The 22,907-nt window shown below is 37.1% G+C and overlaps 1 protein-coding gene and 1 long non-coding RNA gene across 10 annotated transcripts in view; one reads left to right on the top strand and one right to left on the bottom strand.

Moving 5' to 3' along the window:
* Window positions 1-49: 49 nt before the first annotated feature.
* On the top strand, window positions 50-21,056 carry LOC116590640. Its single transcript, XR_004285690.1, has 4 exons — window positions 50-374; window positions 3,382-3,519; window positions 6,932-7,001; window positions 20,744-21,056. It is a non-coding gene; the product is annotated as an uncharacterized LOC116590640 (long non-coding RNA).
* Window positions 8,091-22,907, bottom strand: part of RNF111 (ring finger protein 111) — a 97,860-nt gene continuing 83,043 nt past the window's right edge. For 4 of the 9 annotated variants that reach the window (XM_032342695.1, XM_032342692.1, XM_032342693.1 and 1 more), the window contains exons 8-14: window positions 21,054-21,402; window positions 19,090-19,242; window positions 17,758-17,884; window positions 14,908-15,000; window positions 13,787-13,882; window positions 12,620-12,747; window positions 8,091-9,740 (exon numbers count right to left, since the gene is read on the bottom strand). In XM_032342695.1, coding sequence (XP_032198586.1) covers window positions 9,623-9,740; window positions 12,620-12,747; window positions 13,787-13,882; window positions 14,908-15,000; window positions 17,758-17,884; window positions 19,090-19,242; window positions 21,054-21,402 — 1,064 coding nt within the window. In that variant the 3' untranslated portion in view covers window positions 8,091-9,622. The remainder of the gene's footprint in view (window positions 9,741-12,619; window positions 12,748-13,786; window positions 13,883-14,907; window positions 15,001-17,757; window positions 17,885-19,089; window positions 19,243-21,053; window positions 21,403-22,907) is intronic. The other 5 variants (XM_032342698.1, XM_032342697.1, XM_032342699.1 and 2 more) reach the window with 3 other exon arrangements.

Genomic DNA, 22,907 nt, shown 5'->3' with positions numbered 1-22,907 from the left:
TCACTGAGGACTCCTCTGAATTTTGAGTAGGTCTCACCTAAGAATGTCTACGTTTGTACTAATCGGGCGGAAGTTGGTTCTAGGAAACACCTTCGAAATGCCATTTCTGACCTTTATTCCTCTTCCGGAAATTTCGAGTTGGGAATCAAGGTTGGGGGTTGGCCTGAGGGGAGGAGTCGACGCCTCTGGGAGGTTCAGGGTCGGCACTGTTAGGTGGTTGAGACTCAAACGTGTGCTAAAGAAGTGGGAATTGTGGCATTTACGCAAAAGCTAAGACTCCCAGGGAGAGGAAAATAAAAAGGTAAACGTCATTTGTGTGGTTCGTGATTCATGTAAGCTCTCCATTGAATTGCCGGCACTTAGCGCGTTTTCCGGTATGTACTATGGTTGGATATTCAATAAATATTCGTCGAATAAAATGACCCTATGACGTGTAGAAGATTTTATGAGAAAGAGAGTGTGAGCCAGCCTGGGCCAGATGGTTGGGAGACCGGAAAAAGGAAAGGAAGAAGGGGAGAGGAAAGGTCCAACGCCCACAGTAGAGGCAGTAGAATGACAACTGATGGCAGCCTCCGTCCAAGAATTTGAGCAAGCTTTCTGTTCTACCACTTTAAGCACTGTTACTGGGGTACTAAGGAGGCTTGAAGTAATCTGGATTAAATTCTGCCCTTGCCCTTGCATCTGACGTTTCTAAAGCTGTTTTCTCTTCTGTAAAACCCGAATAATTGCAGCTACTATGTGGCATGGGAAGATGTTAGTGCATCCATTGATGGATTACTGAAAATTAGGTATCCAGCGAAAAAGTCTTAGGAAGGAAAAATAGATGTTTAGTGCACTGAAGTTGTGAGTAAAATTATATTTGTACTTGTTATAACACTGTGATATTGAAAGCCAGAACTATGAAAGTAATAATCCTCACCCACTCACAGGGCTTTGTCGACAGGAGTGTTGTGAATGGCAAAGTGCTTTTATTAACTTTCTTGACATTTTCAACATTGAATAATCCACATTAGACATTGTATTTTCATTAAAAATGGAAGTATTTCTTTTGTATCCTTCACTGCAACTAACCTGGAACTTTACAAATGCACTTTTTTAAAAAAATTTATTTATTTATTTGACAGAGAGAGATCACAAGCAGGCAGAGAGGCAGGCAGAGAGAGAGAGAGGAGGAAGCAGGCTCCCTGCTGAGCAGAGAACCCGATGCGGGACTCGATCCCAGGACCCTGAGATCATGACCTGAGCCGAAGGCAGCGGCTTAAGCCACTGAGCCACCCAGGCGCCCTACATTTTCTTTAATGCATTGTAGATGTACATATATATGGGATGGACTTGCAGTCTTGGCATCAGGACTGTTCTGAATGGTCAAAGATTTGCTTGCGGTTTGTCAGATCCTCCTCACTTCCAATTTCTTATTCAGATACATACTCACCTTTTCTCCTGTCTTGGGATATTTTTTCTCAGATTTCCAGGACCTTCCCCCATTGGGGGTAATTTACAGATAGCCACTGTTGCAGAACTCAAGAACGTCAGGCATCAAAAATTGCCCTAGGTCAGTTCAGGGCTGGAAACCTAACAGCTCTCCTAGAAGTCCCAAAGGCAGGCCACAAGCACCATCTGAAGCTTAACCTAGGGGTTACTTAATTTGAACAAATGCACTAGAATGTAAGCTCCACGAGGGCAGGGGTATTGGTTTTGTGCATAATTCTATCTCTAGTGCCTAGAATAAATAAGGTGGTCACTGTTGAATTTTTATCAGGACTCATTTGGATTATCAACTAGTGTATCATATAAGACAAGTCCAAAAGCTCAGCTCATGGTTGTGATTTCTACATCCTTGGTGAATTTCAGTTGCCATTATTCCAGACCATAGGGCATGAAGGGCTCATTTTAATTTATATATCATCATAATATATGGAATATATAATTTATATATCATCTGTGAATGATATAATCAACAAATTACCATTTTCACCAGCAGATTGTTTTGTTTTAGAGATTTTATTTATTTGACAAGGATTGAGACAGAGAGAGGGGGAGAGTGGGAGAGGGAGAAGCAGGCTTCCCACTGAGCAAGGAGCTGGATGCAGGGCGTGACCCCAAGACCCTGGGCCTATGTCCTGACTTGAAGGCAGATGCTGAACAACGGAGTCACATAGGCGCCCTCACCAGCAGATTTTTCTCAGAACCCAACAATCTTCCTACTATACTACCATGTTCTCTCTCTCAGTTGCCTTTATCCCATTTCTCTTACCAGCTCCATCCATTTCTACTTACCTCTTTCCGATTCTTCTTTTCTCTCAACTAGCTAGAAGCCAAAATATATTTGCTATGTTAACATTAAAATGTCAGTTTGTGCAAGGCACTGCAGGGAACAGAGAAGAATAAAGTATGAACCATGCCCTCAAGTTCAAAACAATGAGGGGGAGACATATAGGAACAAAATTCTTGTAACAGGCACAACCTATAAAAGAATGAGCAAATGGGGTGCCTGGGTGGCTCAGTCATTAAGCATCTTTGGCTTGGGTCATGCTCCCAGGGTCCTGGGATCAAGCCCTGCATCAGGCTCCCTGCTCTGTTGGAAGCCTGCTTCTCTTTTTTCCTCTGCTTCTCCCTTTCCTTCTATTGCTCTACCTGCTTGTGCACTCTCACTCTCTGGATAATGACTTGGTCAAGCTTTGTTTCAGAAAGCTGACCCACTGGGCAGCATGAAGAATGGATTATGGTGGATTGGAAAGCTAAAGGTTTCCCAGGTGAGATTTAACAAAAATTTGACTTGGATGAGTGTGAAAAATGAAAAATGGAAACAGGTATGGCAGGCAATTTTGGAGGAATGACAGAACCCTCACAAATAACTGAACGTGGGTGACAGAAAATAATTATAAAGTAACAAAGGTGAAAGTTTTGAGCGGTTACATTAAAATTCTCTCAAGTTATGCAAACCAAATTATAAATAAAAATAGTAACTTCATTGCTAATTTCCTTGGGAGGGTAGGTGAGTTAATTTTCTTACAAAAAGAAAGCCTTTCCTCCTTGGATGCAAGCCTTGTTTGCATCCATCTTGACATCTTTCACCATAACCAACAGGTCAACGTTATCTGTCCCATGTAGGTAACCAGGTAACCTATTACTGGCTGAATAAGGTGCATGGGTATGTCCCAGTCTAGGGCCTGAAAACTTGCTCAGAAGCAAGATGACCCAGAGAGGTAGAAACAAACACCTTTCTAGTGCTTCATGGGCCTCCACTTAAAATGATTCTGTAAAATCTGGACCTCAAGCCTGTGAAGAATATTATTATTTATATAGAACTATATATAATATTATTATATTTATTTGAGGGAGAATAAATTATATTTATTTATTTGACTGGGGGAGGACCAGAGGGAGAGGAAGAGCTGAAGCAGACTCCCCACTGAGCACGAAGCCTGGAGCAATGTGAGGCCAGGAGGGAGGGGCTTGATCTCAAGACCCTGAGATAAGACCTGAGCTGAAACCAAGTAGCCCAACTGAGTCAACCAGGTACACCATTTATTTTTATTATTTATTTATTTTTAAATTTTATTTATTTACTTGACAGAGATCACAAGTAGGCAGAGACAGAGGGGGTAAGCAGGCTCCCCACTGAGCGGAGAGCCCAATGTGGGGCTCAATCCCAAGAGCCTAGGATCACGATCTGAACAGAAGACAGAGACTTTAATCCACTGAGCCACCCAGGCAACCTTAAAGCCAAGAGAAAAATGAGTCAGGCAAGAGGAATTCTCCCTTATTCGTGGGGTGCAGGGGGAGGCATGAAAGGTGAGTTGTTATTGTTTTTAAGATTTTATTTGACACAGAAAGAGAAAATAACAAAAGAGCACAAGCAAAAGAAAGTAGCAGGCAGAGGGAGAAGGAGAAATACGATGTAGGGCTTGATCCCAGGACCCTGGGATCATGACCTGAGCCAAAGGCAGATGCTTAACCGACTGAACCAGAAAGGCATCCCCCCATAGATTTCTTTTACCCAAATATCAGCAGAGAGAAGTTAAAATTCTTCCACTACCAATTCCCAATTATAAATGCTTGAGAATGTAACATCATTTTGCACACACGGCTTTCCCATACGCTAAACTTTAGTTTAGGAGAGAAAAAACTAAATGAGCTTAGGAAGTCCACAGTAGTAATTCAAACAAAGCAAGAGGGTTTGTTTTACCTAACTGTGGTAGGTTAAAAATAGGCATAATTTTTTTTTTTTTTTTGGCTGTCACTTCTTTTAACAGGGGTAGCTATCTCCCTACCCCTTAATCTGGACTAGCTTCAAGATGGCCCACTCACATGGTTGCTGATAGGGGGAGGAGAGGTCTCTTGGCCAATGGCCAATAGGAAACCAAAGCCACCTGCCAACACCCATGTGATTGCTTAGAAGCCCATCATCCAGACTAAGTGAAGGCTTCAGATGACTGAGGGCCCCAGCTATCATCATGACTGTTAAGCAACCTCATGAGAGACCCTGAGCCAGAAGCACCAAGCTATGCTGCTTCCAAATTCTGGACTCACAGAAACTAAGATGTTTGTTGTTTAAGCCACTAAGTCCTAGAGGTACAAATCAATAAATATTTCACAGCAATAGATAATACAAAACTCTGGGGAGTGTGTGGCTAATAGTGACGTTCTAGGAAATCAGGTACACCAAAACAACTTATTCTCTGAGCAAATACTAACAGCATGGTAATCTAGACAGCAGTTCAATGAAAGACATTCATTCCTTTTTAAAGGCAGGTCAGGATGCAGTGGATGGGAGACTTACCACATCTCTTCCAAATCCCTCGTCCAGCACTCCTCTTTCGAAAGCTCTTGAAAATCTAAAGGAAAAAATCCCTGGGATAGCAAGCTTGGAGCATCCCATATTATGGAAGAACTTCCATGTATGTAAGTGGAGGAAGGGCAGGCCAGATTGGAACACCTGAGTGTCTTGAGTTGTGCTACCAGCTACACAGGGAAAAAGGTCAAAATTCTTCCTTTATAGAGCACAGTGTATCAATGACAATCTGCAGAGTTCTACACTTTCCAAAGCTTTTCCCCACATATATATTGAATAATACCACCTAAAGCAAAAATGATTTAGAAGTTCGTACTCAAGACTCAGCAGAGCCCATAATGAAAATTAGTATTTAGAGAATCCCATCCATTCTCTGTGGTGATGATAAAGAATTAAGAGAGACATGCAATTTGTCTGGGCTAATCAAAAGCATCTCCTAGAAACCCATACCTTCCACATGCTCTCTCAGTGTTAGCTGTTAGCCTAAAAATAAGCCTAGAAGAAGCTAACAATATAGGCATCTCAGTGGTATGTGCTTTATTAACCTTTAAAAGGGCACCAAGTCCCTGTATAGCACAATTTGGTGAGGAAAAAGTTAGGGGCAAATGAGAAGTTCTAGTTAATTTCTCCATAACAGTCTCCGTTAGATCAGAGAGGACAAATGGTTTCATATCCTTTGCCAATTCTGATCCACTGGCAATAGGTGCCCAAAATACAGCACTGGATGGTGTTGATGGGCAACTCATTATGCCCCTGCTGTGACTGCAAGGCAAAGGAAGACAAATGTGCTGGGAATCCTTCATCCCTCTAGTAGAAGAAAAATTCCAACCCATCAAAGAAGGGCTGAGGAGGAGTGTTCTTTCTTACCTAGTAATTATCTTCTTAGACTCTAGAAGAAAAAGATCAGTGACAAACACCGATCAGCACCATGCAATGCTACCATTTGTTATTAAGCGCAAGTGCAAGGGAAGTTGTTTTGGGTGGTGGGATGGAATGCAGTGAGCACTAAGAGAACTTATATATTTTTTCTTCCTTTTTATGCAGGAACTGCCAAAGTTTTAGTGTTTAATATTTAAAAGTATGACTGAACTTCTAAAGTATGTACTACATGCAAAGCTCTTTGCACTTGTTACCTCATTTAATTCTAATAACAACCTATTCTGTTTATAAATGAGACCTATGAGGCTCAGAAAGCTTAAGTTGTTCAAAGCTGCACAATTCAAAGCCCTTGTCTGTCTGACACCAAAACCTTTATTCTTTCCACAGCTACAGAAATCATTTGTGTGGCCTGTGAATTTGTACAGAATACACAGGACAGAGAGGAGATGGCGCCCAGTAGGTCCAACCACAAAATAGTTAACACTTATTTTGCTTAGTAAGAAATAGTTCTGGGGTGCTTGGGTGGTTTAGTCGGTAAGCATCTGGCTCTCAGTCTCAGCTCAGGTCTTGATCTAGGGTCATGAGTTCAAGCCTGCATGGAGCCTACAGGATGGAAAGAAGGAAGGAAGGAAGGAAGGAAGAAAAGGAAGGAAGGAAGGAAGGAAAGGAAAAGGAAAAGAAAGGAAAGGAAAGGAAAAGAAAAGAAAGAGTTAGTTGTTTTGGACATATAGTTGACCTTTGAACAATATGGGGGAGTTAGGGCCACTAACCATGCAGCCAAAAATCCATGTGTAACATTTCACTCCCCCCAAACTTAACTGCTAACAACCTACTGTGGACCAGAAGCCTTACTGATTACATAGTCATAACACATTCTGTACATATGTATTATATACTGTATTACAATAAAGTAAGCTAAAGAAAATCCTAAGGATATCATAAGGACAATAAAATAAAAATTTTTTAAAAAGAATATGAGGAAAATACATTTACTATATTGTACTTATTGAATAAAGTCCATGTATAAGTGGACCTGTGCAGTTCAACCCATGTTGTTCAAGAGTCAACTGTAATTCTTAATTCAAGACGATGACTGAATCTGTAACTGAGAGAAGATATTTCAACCTTGATGTATCTAATATTGTAATATGCTGTTTTGGGTTTTTTTTAAGATTTTATTTTTAAGTAATTTCTATACCCAAGGTAGGGTGCAGACTTACAACCCCAAGATGAAGAGTCACTTGCTTTTAACAACAGGGCCAGCCAGGCACCCCATGAGGTCTTGAAGAAGTAAGAAAACTCACTGTGCTTCCAGAGGAGTTGGAAGGTAAGTTTGAAATCAGGATGCATTTTCTACAGAATTAAACTATTTCTGTTTATGAAAAACTAAGAGTAAAATGTCCAGAGTCTGTTTAGCATTCCAAATACTATTTTTAAAAGAGTTAGTTTTCTGCATGTCAAATTGTTACAATTCAAATGATAAAGCATGTTAGCAGCTAAAATAAAGTCACCAGAGTAAGAAAAATGTTTCAAATATCCGTTTATCACTTGCATATTAACAATAAAAATAAGGATTTTCTGACAAAAGAATTTTAGTTCTAAAGTATTTGGACAGCTATCACTGAAATTTTCATTTTGACATAAGATGCAGCAGGATATGGAAGACACCAAAAAAAGCACAAAAGTTAAAATATTAAAAATTATTATCTTCTGTACTTAGTTCATTACTAATCACATTTTCTCTAACTAATTGCAGTCACTTACTAAGCTCCTGCATTAACAATCCAGGTTTTTACCACAAATATTTGTATTAAATAAGTTTTAAAGAAATAAGGCTTTATCTACATTAAAAAAATCAGTAGCCATTATGAAACAGGTCAACAGGTAGTCGTGCATCTAAATCTGATGTAATTTTAAAAAATAGAGAAATCTATCTGTTCTTCTTGTGTTTGGGGGAACATCAAGAGGACTCCATTGTACAGAATTCTCCCCATAATACTTCATCCACCCTTGACAGGGACCCTGGCTTTTCCAGTGCAAAGTCCTACATCCATCACAGGCTACTTTAAGACAGGCTACTTGGTAGGCATGGGCCACCGTCACTCTTTCTGTCTCCCTTTTCTGCCCTTCTACAACTGTAGCCTAATCATCAAGTATTCTTTTTAAAAAATGTTATTTTACATCCACATTTCTTAACCACAGTCCATCCTCCATCTCTAGACATGACTATGTTGAAGCATGTTGATACTGACAATTACTACTGTGTTACATTTACTAATACAAAGAAAAAAAAGCAAGTAGCCATAACTGAATGAATAGGAAAATTCTGCAAATGTTAACTGGAGTGAGATCACTAGTTTTGAATTCCAAGATGTCTAACAGAAACTGTTTTATAAAACTAATTATGAAACACAAAGACAATAGAAATATAAGTTATTTATTAATCAATCCACTTACAAAGCAGGTGGCTTAATGCAAGCTTATTGACATCTTCACATATGATCCATGGGAACATGTCTTCCACATACAGACAGTGACGTAACTGACTGATGCATTTGCAATCTGGGGCATATTAAGCATATTTAGACAAATAAAGTTAGGCTATCCTGTATATGAAAGTATCTTGATAATATGCATCCTGAAGTGGATTAAAACTTTCTCCAAAGGAGAAATGTTAGTACGTTAACTTAACTTTATATTCTATATTATGCAGTAAATCTTAACTATAGAAATTAAAAATTTTAAATCAGTGATCGACTCTTGGTAATGTATGAAGTGGGAGTCTAAAACCAGAGCAACAGTAGGTTGACAGTATAATTTGTGCCTCACAGTATCTGCAGATTTACTGTTTTCAAGTTTAAAGAGAAATAAAACAAGAGACATGTAGATTCAGCTGACTTTATTTATCATTAAACTAATAAAATCCCTTAAAAGTGATCCTGGGACCTTGAGAAGTTCTATGAATGTAGAGATACCTGCCAATGACTGCAATTCTAAATCCTGACTGAATGTGTTTATTACAAAATCAGTGTTAAGCAGATATCCTTACTATACGTGCTTAGCAGAAGACCGAACAAAATTCTACATGTCTTCTTCAATTTCCCTAGAATTTTGTGAAATCTGCAAGTATGTACAATCCAGCTAATTGAATGAATATTTAGTGTTCATCAGAGCTGTTTCACAGCAGCAAAAACTGACTTAGGGAAATAAAGTTCTAAACGATGTAGGAAAAGAGAAATACAATCAGAACAGCAGTCTAAATGTAGGATATCGATATTCAACTCTATCTGTATTGTGCTGAAAGGAAAAGGATATGCCAAGAAAATTTCTATTGATCACTCTGGTGATGTGAATACCACCTGCATCTGACTGAATATGTTTTGTAATCTGTTCCCAGTATTAAGGATGGTATTTAACTCAGAACTCCATATTGTAAATATACAGCAGCCATTTTGTCCTAATTAAGGAATGTCTTAATACACAATATTATCATTTTCTAGAGGATCTTTATACATTAAACTAAAGTACATGATTGATTAAATTAAAGGTTAGTAATGGATAAAAAAATTCATAATTCTCAAGACCTGGTACTATGTAAAAAACAAAAAGACCACAAAATTCTACTTACTAAAGCAGCTAATCTTGCCTGCAAGTTTAGGGTCACAAGCCCATAATATGTGCAAAGAAATGCAATACAAGGAACCATGCAAAAATACAGTAAAATGATACAGGAAAAATGTCAAATCTAGAAAAAAAAAGCTTTTATAAATACATCAAACTCAACTGTATACATAAACTGTAGGTCTAGCATTAGTTGTACCATATAGCAGAGCCGCACTCTAAGTTCAAGGCTTCCAAATCTGCGCAGGTAAGTCACGCCATCTTTGGTTGACTGCAGTACCAGGAGGATGGGAATGAGAGGGAGGGCAAGAGTTCTGAAACACGGTGTCAACTTTCACTTGGCAGCTGGGCCTCAATGTCCACTCTGCATATGGGGCACTTCTTATTGGTAATCAACCACTGGTCGACACATACTTGGTGGAAAAGGTGCATACAAGGAAGGCGTCTATTGGAAAGAAAACAAAAAGCAAAAATTGCAAAAGTGAATTTCATGACAATTGCATGTGGCATTTACTTTTAAATGAATGATAATATGTAATAATTCACAGCAGTGTTTTGAAGTTACCAGGCATCTTTCCCTTCTGTAAACAATAAAACAAAACAACCAAAAAACCCACATACCCAATCTCTCTAACGTGTTACACCTCTATTACATTACTACTTTGGGCAATACAATGTATAAATGACCACAATAATTAACTGTCACAGCTATGGAACCAAATTACATAAAATCTTGGGAATTTTAAGAATGACAATTACGCTGACAATTATTTCAGTTTGGTTTCTATATCTAAGCTGCCAATGCACGGGCATACCACCCTGAATGCGCCCGATCTCGTCTGATCTCGTAAGCTGCCAATGCAATGAGGTTGGCAGTATGTTCCCTTTTATGTAATACTGCAAATATATTTTTAATACTAAATCACTGCATTTATTCACATTTAAAAAAAAATGTATTTCATTTAATTCTCTCTCAAAAACATTAGCACGATGTTACAGTAAGTATCGTATTAATTAAGGAATGTCTTAATAGACAACATTATTTTTTATCTAGAGGATCTTTATACATTAAACTTGAGTACATGACTGGTTAAAGGTTAACAGGGGCGCCTGGGTGGCTCAGTCGTTAAGCGTCTGCCTTTGGCTCGGATCATAATCCTGGGGTCCTGGGATGGAGCCCCACATTGGTCCCCCCTGCTCAGCAGGGAGCCTGCTTCTCCCTCTCCCACTCCCCCTGCTTGTGTTCCCTCTGTCACTTGTGTCTCTCTCTGTGAATAAATCTTTTTAAAAAAAAAAAGGTTGACAATATTGTTTTCAATAATATTGTTATATTATTGTTACATTGTTTTGGAATATATTTGTATTATCAAACTATGTTGTTAGACACTCAAATAAATACAATGTTATAGGTCAGTTATATCTCAATAAAAAATTAATAGAAAAAAATAAAAGTAGGTTAAAAAATGATGACTTCACTATGTTACTCTAGGCTCTCAATTAGAAATTGAGAAATAAGGGGCGCCTGAGTGGCTCAGTGGGTTAAAGCCTCTGCCTTCGGCTCGGGTCATGATCTCAGGGTCCTGGGATCGAGCCCCGCATCGGGCTCTCTGCTCAGCGGGGAGTCTGCTTCCTCCTCTTTCTCTTTGCCTGCCTCTCTGTCTACTTGTGATCTCTGTCTGTCAAATAAATAAATAAAGTCTCAAAAAAAAAAAAGAAATTGAGAAATAATGCTTCCAGGAAATACAGGATAATATTAAATCTAAATGAACAGTGAGATAAAAGTTACTGACTTAAGTGTCCATTTCCACTTTCATCCACAGTTAAAGAATTGTCATACATTTTCAGACTTCCTAATATTTTGTAAAATTTGTAGCTAAAAAGAGGTGTTCTAATTACTGTGTGAACAGGACTGTCAATGCTGTAAAAACAATTACCTTCCATATTTATAAAACTTCTTTGGAAATATAGTGTTCTAAAATAGCTTTAGGGGCTTCTGGGTGGCTCAGCTGGTTAAGCGTCTACCTTTAATTCTGGTCATCCCAGGGTACTGGGATCAATCAGTCTGTGTCGGGCTCCCTGCTCAGTGGGGAATCTGCTTCTCCATCTCCCTCATTTGTGTGCTCATGCTCTAAAATAAATAAAATCCTAAAATGTGTTTGAAATAGCCTTATATGTGGTGTGGTAGCCAACTGTGCATAATTTTTTTTCTCTCTCAGCAACTGAAGAAATATGAAAAAGTTATCCTTACATATTAGGGCAACAAAACCATCATGAGGTCTGTTATATATGTTATAGAACTTGTTCCACGTGAGATTATGTTACATTAGGAAAAAAAATAATAAAAATAAAACAATTACTTAAGAGATTATAAAAAGAAAATGCCTGGGGCACCTGGGTGGCTCAGTAGGGTAAGCATCTGACTCTTGATTTCGGCTCTGGACATGATCTCAGGCTTGGTAGGAAAGAGTCCTATGTTAGGCTCCCCACTGGGCGTGGAGCCTGCTTGAGAGTCTCTCTCTCCCTCTCCCTGGGCCCCCTCCCCTCACTCACTCACTCTCTTTCAAAAAAAAAAAAAGAAAATGCCTAAAATTAATAGTAGGTTAGCATAGTAACATTTCTAAATCACAAAGTTGCAAGAAGAAAAGAGTCCTATCAGCTGAGAGGAAATTTTAGGACAAAACTAATTTCTCAAAGATGCTGTAAGACAAACTGCATGGAGCTAATGAGGATTGCTCTCTTTAAGCTTTGAAGAACACATTAATATAACCATCTTAGGCTCTAAAGAGGCCTCCACATTCTCCTTTCTGAAAGATTTATAGAAGACAATCTGATCACAAAATTTCCCTGGCCAAATCTTGGTGTGCCCCTAAAATGGGCAGTATGTTTCCCATTACCAACCCCTCTGTTGGTAAGACAAAGATTCAACTTTCTATTCTTTTTTTTTTTTTTTTAATAATTTTTTTTTTAAGATTTTTTAATTTATTTATTTGTCAGAGAGAGAGTGAGTGAGAGCGAGCACAGGCAGACAGAGTGGAAGGAAGAGTCAGAGGGAGAAGCAGGCTCCCTGCGGAGCAAGGAGCCCGATGTGGGACTCGATCCCAGGACGCTGGGATCATGACCTGAGCCGAAGGCAGCTGCTTAACCAACTGAGCCACCCAGGCGTCCCTCAACTTTCTATTCTTTTACTCCCTGTAAAAAGGCAATTCTACATGTCAAATACTGGTAACAGGGTACGCCAAGAATTTGGTTTCTAGTCTACTTTCCAAAAAAAAAATCTCTTGTACAGTTTTGATAACAGATTTTAGATAATTAATGTCTAGTTACCTCACATCTTCACCTTCCTCTAAAACAGACAAACAGATAGTACATTTTTCCTCTGTGTCTTCCTCAGTCCCTTCTTCCCCATCTTGTTTGCAGTGCAGTTTCCTCTGTGAGAACCAATCAGTTGTTACCTTATTAGTAGAGATGACATTATTGAACAACTGAGTAAAGTCTGTGCTTATGTGAAAAACAAAAACAAAACAAAACCACACATTCACACCCACAACTTATCTCCCACGTAGCTCTCATGAATTCACAGATGAATTAAGTGACTATCACCAACTGTTTTCTTTTAAAACCCTTAAACAGCATCAAAAGCAAAATCAAATGTAACAAATTCATTAGTTTTAATTTATTAGTTTCTATTATCTTTAGTACACTATTAGGATATACAATATAAACTCTATTTTTCTCCCATCATGAATACAGCTACATGAACTTTATTCTACTAATGAATATTTCAAATAATACCCAAATAAATTAATGCTAATTATAGTCATAGATAGTTGAAAGAACTTAAATTTAGTGGTAACACCTCATTAATATAAAGAACAATCATTTTCATACTTTAATATTCTCTGTATAGCAGAGGCCATTGTTGCTTGGTGAAAGAAACTTATTTAACATGTCTGCTCCTTAACTTCTAGATATACTACTACATAAGGAATTGAGGGTAGAATATAAGAAACGTAGATAAATTAAATGTCCAAATAAATGGCTAGTTAAATTACAGTACTGCTATACGATAAAATTTTGTATATGCTATTAAAAAGAATATGGGTGACCTGTGAGTGCGGAAAGAGTTGGAAAAGAAAATGTGCAAAACTGTGTGCGTATCATCCCTTTTGTGTTTCTTTGGAAAGGCAAAGAGAAAATCCATACATATGCACGTTATTGTAAATGCATAAAAATATCTGGAAGATTACCCAAGAATGCCCTAACTATGATTTTTCTGCTGAGAAGAAAGATGGGGGTCGGCAGGGTAAGAAACTTTAAGTATTTTTTGGACCTTTAATTATTTAAAAAACAAAACGAAAAAAAAACTATGTATGTGTGGTTTTAGTAATACATAATGTAGGTGCCAGACTCCACAATCTCAAAAAAGCTCTGTAATAGTAAATTTTATTCACTTAAGCAATAATATAGACATTTCATAGGATAAATTCTTACCTTTTTATATTTATGTGGATATGTACATCTTTCAATTGTCCCCTGGGATGCACCACGATTCACATTTCCTAATCTTTCTTCCAAATGAATCAGTTCCTGAAGGTAAAGAATTAGTATCAAAAGCCAGGATGATTATTTCTTGAATAGCACTATTAATACCGTAAAAGCAATAAAGTTCACTATTTATAAACCTGCACTGTAAATACAAAAGCCATATATTGTAAGGCAAATGTCTGTTCTTTTCTCAGCCAATGTAGCAGTATGGCAAAGTTATCCTTACAGATTAGGACACCATATTACTACATGGTACTATAAAAGTCAGTTAGTACACATGCATGGAGAAGATAAAACCAATGAGTAGGGGCGCCTGGGTGGCTCAGTGGGTTAAGCCGCTGCCTTCGGCTCAGGTCATGATCTCAGGGTCCTGGGATCGAGTCCCGCATCGGGCTCTCTGCTCAGCAGGGAGCCTGCTTCTCTCTCTCTCTCTCTCTCTCTCTCTGCCTGCCTCTCTGCCTACTTGTGATCTCTCTCTCTCTCTGTCAAATAAATAAATAAATAAAAATCTTTAAAAAAAAAAAAAAAAAAAAAAAACCAATGAGTAAATAAATCAGGGAAACAAATCAAAGGATAGTTGAAAGTCCCTTTGACTTCAACTTCCAAAATGACATGAAGAAACAAATCAAAACTTCAAATCATGTTCAAATGATCTGTTCTTCCTGAAAATTCAAAAAAGATAGTTAGCTACAAACTTTAGGTTTCTTCTGTCTAGTAATGTTTCTTTAAAAATAAGCTTAGTCAAAAGCAGCTGAGATTTTCCCCCCACATTTAATGGTATAGTTCTTCATCTGATATTTGTATCGATCTAATAAATTTCTATATTCTTTTATATTAGATGTTTTCATGTACTCCTCTTTAAATATTTGATACTAAGATTAATACTGCTTATAAACCATTCCGTGATAACCCCCAGAAGCAGTATCAAAAATTCAGATATTGTGCTGCCTTCTGATCCCCAACCAGTGCAGCAATCCTACTCAACTGCGGATACCCATAATACATATACTCTCTCTATATATATTAAAGATACTGTGGCAAATATCTTCATTAATTTTATTACATACCTCGAAATTGCCCCTGAAAGGACCTCTGAATGATGTTCCATCCAGTCCTGATGAAATGTAACGAATATGAGGATAGCCTGCCATGTCAGGAACCTATTTTAATAGAAGACGTAGGCTGAATCAAGTAAGAGTAGGCTTCAGTTTTAACACACTAAATAATCGAGACACTCAATTCTCTCCAATCAGCTACTCACAAAATTCAACTTCAGTAAGTATAAATAACTCCAAGTAAGCACTCTATAAAAGGGTTAGGTTCCTCTTCAAATATAATCTCATAGAATAACTATTAAAATGCAAGCAGAAAAAGAAAAAAAAAAGAATAGCTGTTCCATGAGATAATATATTGTTTCTTGTACTTGATTTATTTTGCATAAAGAATCCTAAATAGAAAATACCTAAAGTGAGTACTGATGCTCTTGGCATCAGTATTAAACATATGAACAGTAGAATTTTCATAAGATCAGTCTAAACATATGAATTTTCATAAAATCAGTCTAAACATATGAACAGTAGAATTTTCATAAGATCAGTCTAAACATATGAATTTTCATAAAATCAGTCTAAACATATGAACAGTAGAATTTTCATAAGATCAGTCTAAACATATGAATTTTCATAGAATCAGTCTAAACATATGAACAGTAGAATTTTCATAAGATCAGTCTAAACATATGAATTTTCATAAAATCAGTCTAAACATATGAACAGTAGAATTTTCATAAGATCAGTCTAAACATATGAATTTTCATAAAATCAGTCTAAACATATGAACAGTAGAATTTTCATAAGATCAGTCTAAACATATGAATTTTCATAAAATCAGTCTAAACATTGAACAGTGGAATTTTCATAAGATCAGTCTAAACATATGAATTTTCATAAAATCAGTCTAAACATATGAACAGTAGAATTTTCATAAGATTTTGTCATTTTCAGAGAAAAGTATTAAATATTACAAAATAAAAATGCACAAAATTTTCCAACAAACTTATTTCCCTTCCTCTAACTTCCTAATTGCTGAAGGTACTCTGGCTCTTTTTTTGTTTCCTTCTGTTGGTGCTAGTTTTAATAGCATTTTCTAATTTTTTGTTAGACATACTTTTATTTCGTTCTGTTGGTGAAAGTTTTAAGTGTTTTCTAATTTTTTGTTAGACATACTCAATCTTTATTATTCATGAATTTACCCGCTTGATAAACATTATTTGTAACTCCAAAATCAACACTTGTACTCTGAATCACAGCAGCAAAAAAATCTGAGCTGCCTGACATGCAGAACAAGGCTCTGCCTTCCCGTTTCAGCTCTTATACTATAAACAGAGGTCTTTTTTTCTTTTTTGTGATCTATTTAAGTGCCATCTATTTACGTTTCCATTTTTGTGCACTTTACTGGTAACTTTTTTAAATGGCTACCAAACCTAAGCGCTGGGGGCTAGTGTTCCTAAGTACAACAAGGCTGTGCTATGCCTTGTGGATAAAATGTATGTAAATAACCTTCATTCAGGCATGAGTTTCTTTGGCCATGAGTTCAACATTAATGACTCAATAATACATATCAAATAAGGTGTCTTTAAACTGAAACAGACATCAAAAAAAGGTTATGTACTGACTGGCTATTGTGACCAGATCAAAAAGTGACCAGAGGTGTGCAGTAACGGAACTCTGTATTCACCACAAGAATAATGGCTCTATATTTACTTAGTGTTTGCCCAACATTATAAAATGTAACTACCATACACAACAACAGTAGACTGTATTAGGAAAGGGAGCTTCTGGGATAGAGCACCATTTTTCCATCATTATAAATAAATCTCCAACATTTTTTATTAGTCAGCGTCCACTGAATCGCAACATACTTCTAACAAGTTTAGAGCTTTAAAAGACAATTTGTATATAGAAAAGAATTTAAAATGAGCAATAACTTTTAACCTTCAAATAGCCTATTTTTCAAATATCTACAACTTTTCTTGCAATCAAAATTAACACTACCAAAAGCTCTCAGCAGATAACCTAACCTCCTACACATCTCTAAGGAAAATAAGAAATAAGAAAGGAACTCCTGCTCCCTCAAATTATTTAAACCGGCACTTGTCCTATAACTCTCCCCAAGTCTCCTTTGTTCCTGAGTCCTGGTTTCTTGGGAGAGCAACTTTACTTCTTATTGCTAAGTAACCCCCATCCCTAAGACCTACAAATGTCAGCTTAGTTGGAGTTCCGTGTGCTTCTGCTGTTTGACAGCTCTTTACATGCTGTAACCACTGTAAGAGTACCATTCTCAATTCCAAAGCCTAAGTCTCAGGTATCATAAAGCATCTTGGAAACCAGTCCTATAAGCTCTTTACCCCCACAAGATGAAAAAAACTTCTTTACTCTGTACCACCTTTTATAACTAGTAGATATTATGAATTGTAAACTCAATATATTTTTGCTGAACTTATTCTTTAGAACTCAAATTGGTATCAACAAGATCTGAATCTGTTCAAACCAGAGAGTCAGTATAGTCCTGCAGGTCAAAAAATAAAGGATGAATGCATCAGAACAGACCTATTAGTAGGTATGACAAAATAAAGCATATGTTCTAGTGACAATAGGTCAGGACTCTCACCTTGATACAAAAAAAAAAACTATCATTTTTTTATTAAGAAGAATACATTTCACAATGCAAATACAAATACAGACTTTAATGTATCTTTTTACAGCATAATTTCAATCTAATAATAATAATTCTCAAATTCCATTAGAATACCCATAACAACAAATAATATTTAAAAATTTTCCAAATATTTAATTTGGAAAAGGAAAAATACTTTTAGAAGAAGACTATGTCAGAATTTTGAAATTTTTCTTTTTTACCATTAAAGGAAGAGCTCCCAGTTGTAAGTGATGAAGTCGTGGTGGTGCATGGTAATGGGCCAAGTGAGGATGCAGTGCTCCAGGCGTATAAGTAGCTGCAGTCACTCCAGCTTCAATTCCCAGTTCCCTGACAAAGGATGAGAACACTACCTTTTAGCCATACTTTTTTTTTTTGTTTTTTTTTTTTTTTTAATTTGACCGAGAGAGATCACAAGTAGGTGGAGAGGCAGGCAGAGAGAAAGGAGGAAAAAGGCTCCCTGCTGAGCAGACAGCCCAATGCCGGGCTCAATCCCAGGACTCTGGGATCCTGAGCCAAGTTGCAGGCTTTTACCCACTGAGTCACCCAGGCGCCCCCCTTCTAGCCATCCTTAAAGTGTCTTTATGATCAACAGAAATGGGGGAATATATTTACATTTTTAAAAGTAATACAAAGTTTCTTAATTGATACAGTTGAGAAAAAGATAATTAAGCCCCAAAGATTTAATTAATAATTTCAAATTCATTTCAGCCATTCAAAAACTCAGAATCTCAATTCTGTGACCATGAGAAGCAAAGCATTTGTATTCTAGTTTCACACTCTATAATGGAAGGAAACATGACGAATGACCCTTAAGGTTACTGCTAATCTAAAAGTCTGATTCTACTTGAGGATCATACAAAATAGTTTCATTTTCTGGTTTATATGAATGTTACAGATGCTTCCAGTTGGATAGTGTCTGTGAGTTGTTGGCATCAAGATAATTAGAAGAATAAACACCTCTATACCTTATAAAGTAAAAGTAAAAAAGTTTTAGAAAGAGTAAAATTGGTAAATGCCACATTTTCATATACTTATTCTCATTTTTGTTTTGCCTCAAATATCATTGTGGATCAAGGTCTCATCTCTGCCTATCAACAATGGATTCAGAAAGAAAAATTAATGCAAATCTGCTTCCACTTCTCTAAAAAAGACCACATGCCTCGGACGCAGGTTCTATTTCCCTTGTCAATAAACAGGGATTAGGACTGGTAAAGAAGATTTGAGTACAAAGGTGGGGAAGTGCTTAAGGCAATTGTGAAAGATCCATTTAGGGAGTTAACTTTGATGGCATATATCCCTAAAAAACAACAAAAAAGCTATACTCCTGTTTGACATAGCTCTCTGCCCCAGAACTCAAGTTCCTCTTTTCACTACAGGTTTCTAAAACTTGCCCAGAGACAGTGCCTCACACATAAGCTGGAATTCAGTTTTGCCACATCACCTTTTTGCATGGCATCCCACTATAAAGCATCTGTTCTGACATTTCTACCACAGGCTGCTGAGCAGAACTCTGAAATAAACAAGATACTGACCAAGCAGATCTCTCTGGAGCCTGTCGAGGATGGGAAGACATAGTCTGAGGCACATGAATATGATGCCCATGACCATAGTTTGGGTGCATCCTATGTGGATGGGGTGGGGGCCGTTCATGTGCCCGCCTGGAAACACAGAACACAAAAAGACCACTGGAAATAATTGAATAATTGGTTATTTCTTAATGTAGAAAAAACAATCTAGTATTATTATAAACAGATATAAATAAGTAATAAAATTACTTCTATAATTATAAGAATATAAAATTATATAATGATTAATAAATAAATCAAGACACCGTAACACTACAATTCTCAGTGCTTATTACCATACCTCCAATTCAAGTATCACCCAACGAAAAAGGCAATTTTAACATTATCTTGTATACCTTCTTTACAGTGGGTATTTTAAACAGATTAAAGGAAAATCAATGGGAAGAAAATTTTAAAAAACACCCCAGCAAATGCTGTAGGCACAAAGAAGTTATCTTATATAGACATATAATGGAAGAAAATGGAAACTATTTTGCTTTGCTTCTACATTGTAATGACATTCATCCACTGTAATGGCTAAACCTTATTTTAAGAGAAAAAACTTAGAACCTTGTGCATGCAAATACATGTCAATACATCTGGGAAACTGATATAAGCTCCATTCACACTCTTTACTCTGCATCCCAGATTATTGTATTTTCTCTTTTTAGTCTAAAGTCAGCCAAATTTATAAATATAAATAGTCATAAAGGTCTAAACAAATAGCACTTAAAAAACAAAACCATTCCAGAGATTCATTTTTACTATCTAATCTCCTATTTTCTATCCGTTTCTAATCCACTTACAGATTTGGCATGTTTAAGCTAAATGATTTAAAGATTTTCTAGGCACTCTCAGGTAAGAATTTTAAATTGCCAACTTTCTCTTTTTTTTTTTTTTTTTTAAGATTTTATTTATTTATTTGACAGAGAGAGACACAGCAAGAGAGGGAATACAAGCAGGGGGAGTGGGAGAGGGAGAAGCAGGCTTCCTGAGGAGCACAGGGCTCAATCCCAGGGCTCCAGAATCACGACCTGAGCCGAAGGCAGACACTTAACTACTGAGTCACCCAGGGGCCCCTAAATTGCCAACTTTCTATATAAGGATTTACTATATCAAAATGCCAATAATAGCTAGAGATTCTGGAAATTACCTTACATAACTAAAGGAAGAAGTTACCCATGTGCTAGATCATTAATTAGAGAGTTTTGCAAATACATTTTGGAAAGGGCTAAATGGTAAATATTATTGGCTCTTTAGGCTGTACGGTCTCTACTACAACTACTCAATTTAGTCTTTGTGGTGTGAAAGAAGACAGGGACAATACATAAATGAACAGGTGTAGCTGTTTACCTATAAAACTCTACTTACAAAAATACACAAGCAGAATTAGACCAACAGAGTTTGCTACCATGAATTAGAAAATCATACCCTGAATTTTCAGAAAGTTCAATTACAGTCTTTTCATGAGGTTTGGAGAATATTTTAATATTTAAGTTTATAAATAAACCAAGTGAAGTAGTCTGTTTTTTCAATGGCTGTTGTTGAAAATTCTACTAGTATTCTTCTTCCCTCTGGCTGGTAACATATATCTTAGCCAACTTTATCTGTTGTTCCTCAGGGTCACCAATTTTAACATGAATCTCTACTATGGGATGCTGAAGAAACTGACAAACAAGAGACTGGTTTACAAAAATAAATGACCCTGGCCCATTTCCTGAAAATGGTTTGATTTCTTTAACTAACCTGGTATCAACTTGTTTTGTGAGCACCTACAACTCAGGACAAGATAAAGGAAGATTCTAGTTAGTAAAGAATTCCCTAGGATTTAGTACAGTTACATCACTTCTAAAGATTTTTAATTTTAAAAACCAACAGAAATAGAAGGAAAAGGAACACAAAGTGATCTTTTAAAAAAACAAGAAACCTACGTTGGATGCTGCATCATCCTCCTCCTTTGAACTTCCATCCTCTGCATCACTTCATGAGGATGCAGCCTCTGCGCTGGAGGTGCCGTGGCTGGAATATGGTGTGAAATTGGCTGGTGTGTGGGAGGAAGATGCTGAGGGATTGGTGCGGCCGTACTGGCTAAATGAGTTGGGGGTGGGGGTGCCACGGGGTGAGAAGTTGCATGAGAAGATATCTGAGAATGGAAAGCATGTACAGGATGAGGAATAACATAATCCACTTGAGGTGGAGGCTGAGTCGGAGGAGGAGGGTTTCCATGAGAATGGGGACAGGCAGAGGCTTGATGATGAAGTGGTCTTGTCAAAGAAGCATCTGTTAAAAAAAAAAAAAAATACAGGCACGTTGAGCATATATTGTCTTTTATAAACATATTAGTACACATTTGACTTTTATCAATACTTTATTAAGGCTTGAGTCTGCTCAAATCTGCTTTGCAACCTGCTTTCTTCTTTGAATGATCTTAGGTATTGTCTTAGGTCAGTATATATAGTTTTACTTCATTCACAGCTTCATAGCATTCTATTATATAGGAATGTATCAAAATTTATTAGAGAAATCACCACTGACAAAAATGGGAAATAACCCAAACGCTGCACTGAACACCTTTGTGTATGATGCCTCTTGTGCTCTGTGATACATATATGCACATGACCACATGCAAACATGCGTTACTCATGGACGGCTTCTGTGGCATAAATTCCTGTAAGGAATTCTTAGTCTGAAAAAATCATTTAAATTCAGATACCAGCTGACAAAGTACCTGTCCCAAAAGGTTACCATAATTAATGCTTCCGTGAACAGTATACAAGAGTGCCTGATTACCTCTACACTCTAACTAAATTCATTAAATGCCAATCTGAGAAAAATCTTGTATTTATTAACCACTTATATTTCTTCCCAGAATTACCTATTCATATTCTTAGGCTACTGTTCACCTTTGTCTCATTGGTATTCTTTGTATACATGGAAGGTTTGTCATAATAAGGTATAAACATTTTTCCAAATTGTCTTTTGTTAATTTTACAATATGCAAGTTTCCTGCTTTTATGAAGTCAAATGTAGAAGTTACACCTTTATAAATACATAAATCTTGCTTTCCTTTAAGATTACTGGTCACAGAGCACTACAGAGAAGACAGGAACTTTTTAGTTCCTCTGGGCAGCACTGCAAAGGTAACTCCTTTAATGCTGCTCTTCTCGCTCCCTACGCCATGTCTTTTTTCCTGTGCTACATTAAGAAGATGAAGGGGCATATTTGCCAAGAATCTGTAATAGAAACCAGCCTTAGTAAAGATGGTTTCCCCTATTTCATTCTTTATGTTTCAAAGTGGCTGCTGAAAAGTCCCTCTGAAGAATACACGTCGCTCTTACTCTAAGAGACATGCATCTGTTTGAGGTTTAAAAATATGTTTGGGGGTGCCTGGGTGGCTCGGTGGGTTAAAACCCCTGCCTTCAGCTCAGGTCATGATCCCAGGGTCCTGGGATCAAGCCCCACACTGGGCTCTCTGCTCAGTAGGGAGCTTGCTTCCTCCTCTCTCTGCCTGCTTCTCTGCCTACTTGTGATCTCTGTCTGTCAAATGAATAAATAAAATCTTAAAAAAAAAAAAAAAAAGTTTGTCTCCTTGGATGTCAGTCCCAATTTCATTGTATCTGGAAGACCTTGGAATCAGATATGGAGGCATGGCCATTCTCTAGTTTCATGAAAGAAGAGTTTCCTTCCATTTTAATCACTTCTGATTCAGCCGGGGTGAAAGTTAGGTAATGAGGAACTCAATTCAGCCATATTTTCAAAGGCTACCTTGCTAGCATGTATTTAAA

Source organism: Mustela erminea, chromosome 5 (genome assembly GCF_009829155.1).
Source record: "Mustela erminea isolate mMusErm1 chromosome 5, mMusErm1.Pri, whole genome shotgun sequence".
Taxonomy (NCBI): domain Eukaryota; kingdom Metazoa; phylum Chordata; class Mammalia; order Carnivora; family Mustelidae; genus Mustela; species Mustela erminea.
Note: the sequence above shows the minus strand (reverse complement) of the source record. Positions and strands in the feature narration are given on the sequence as shown.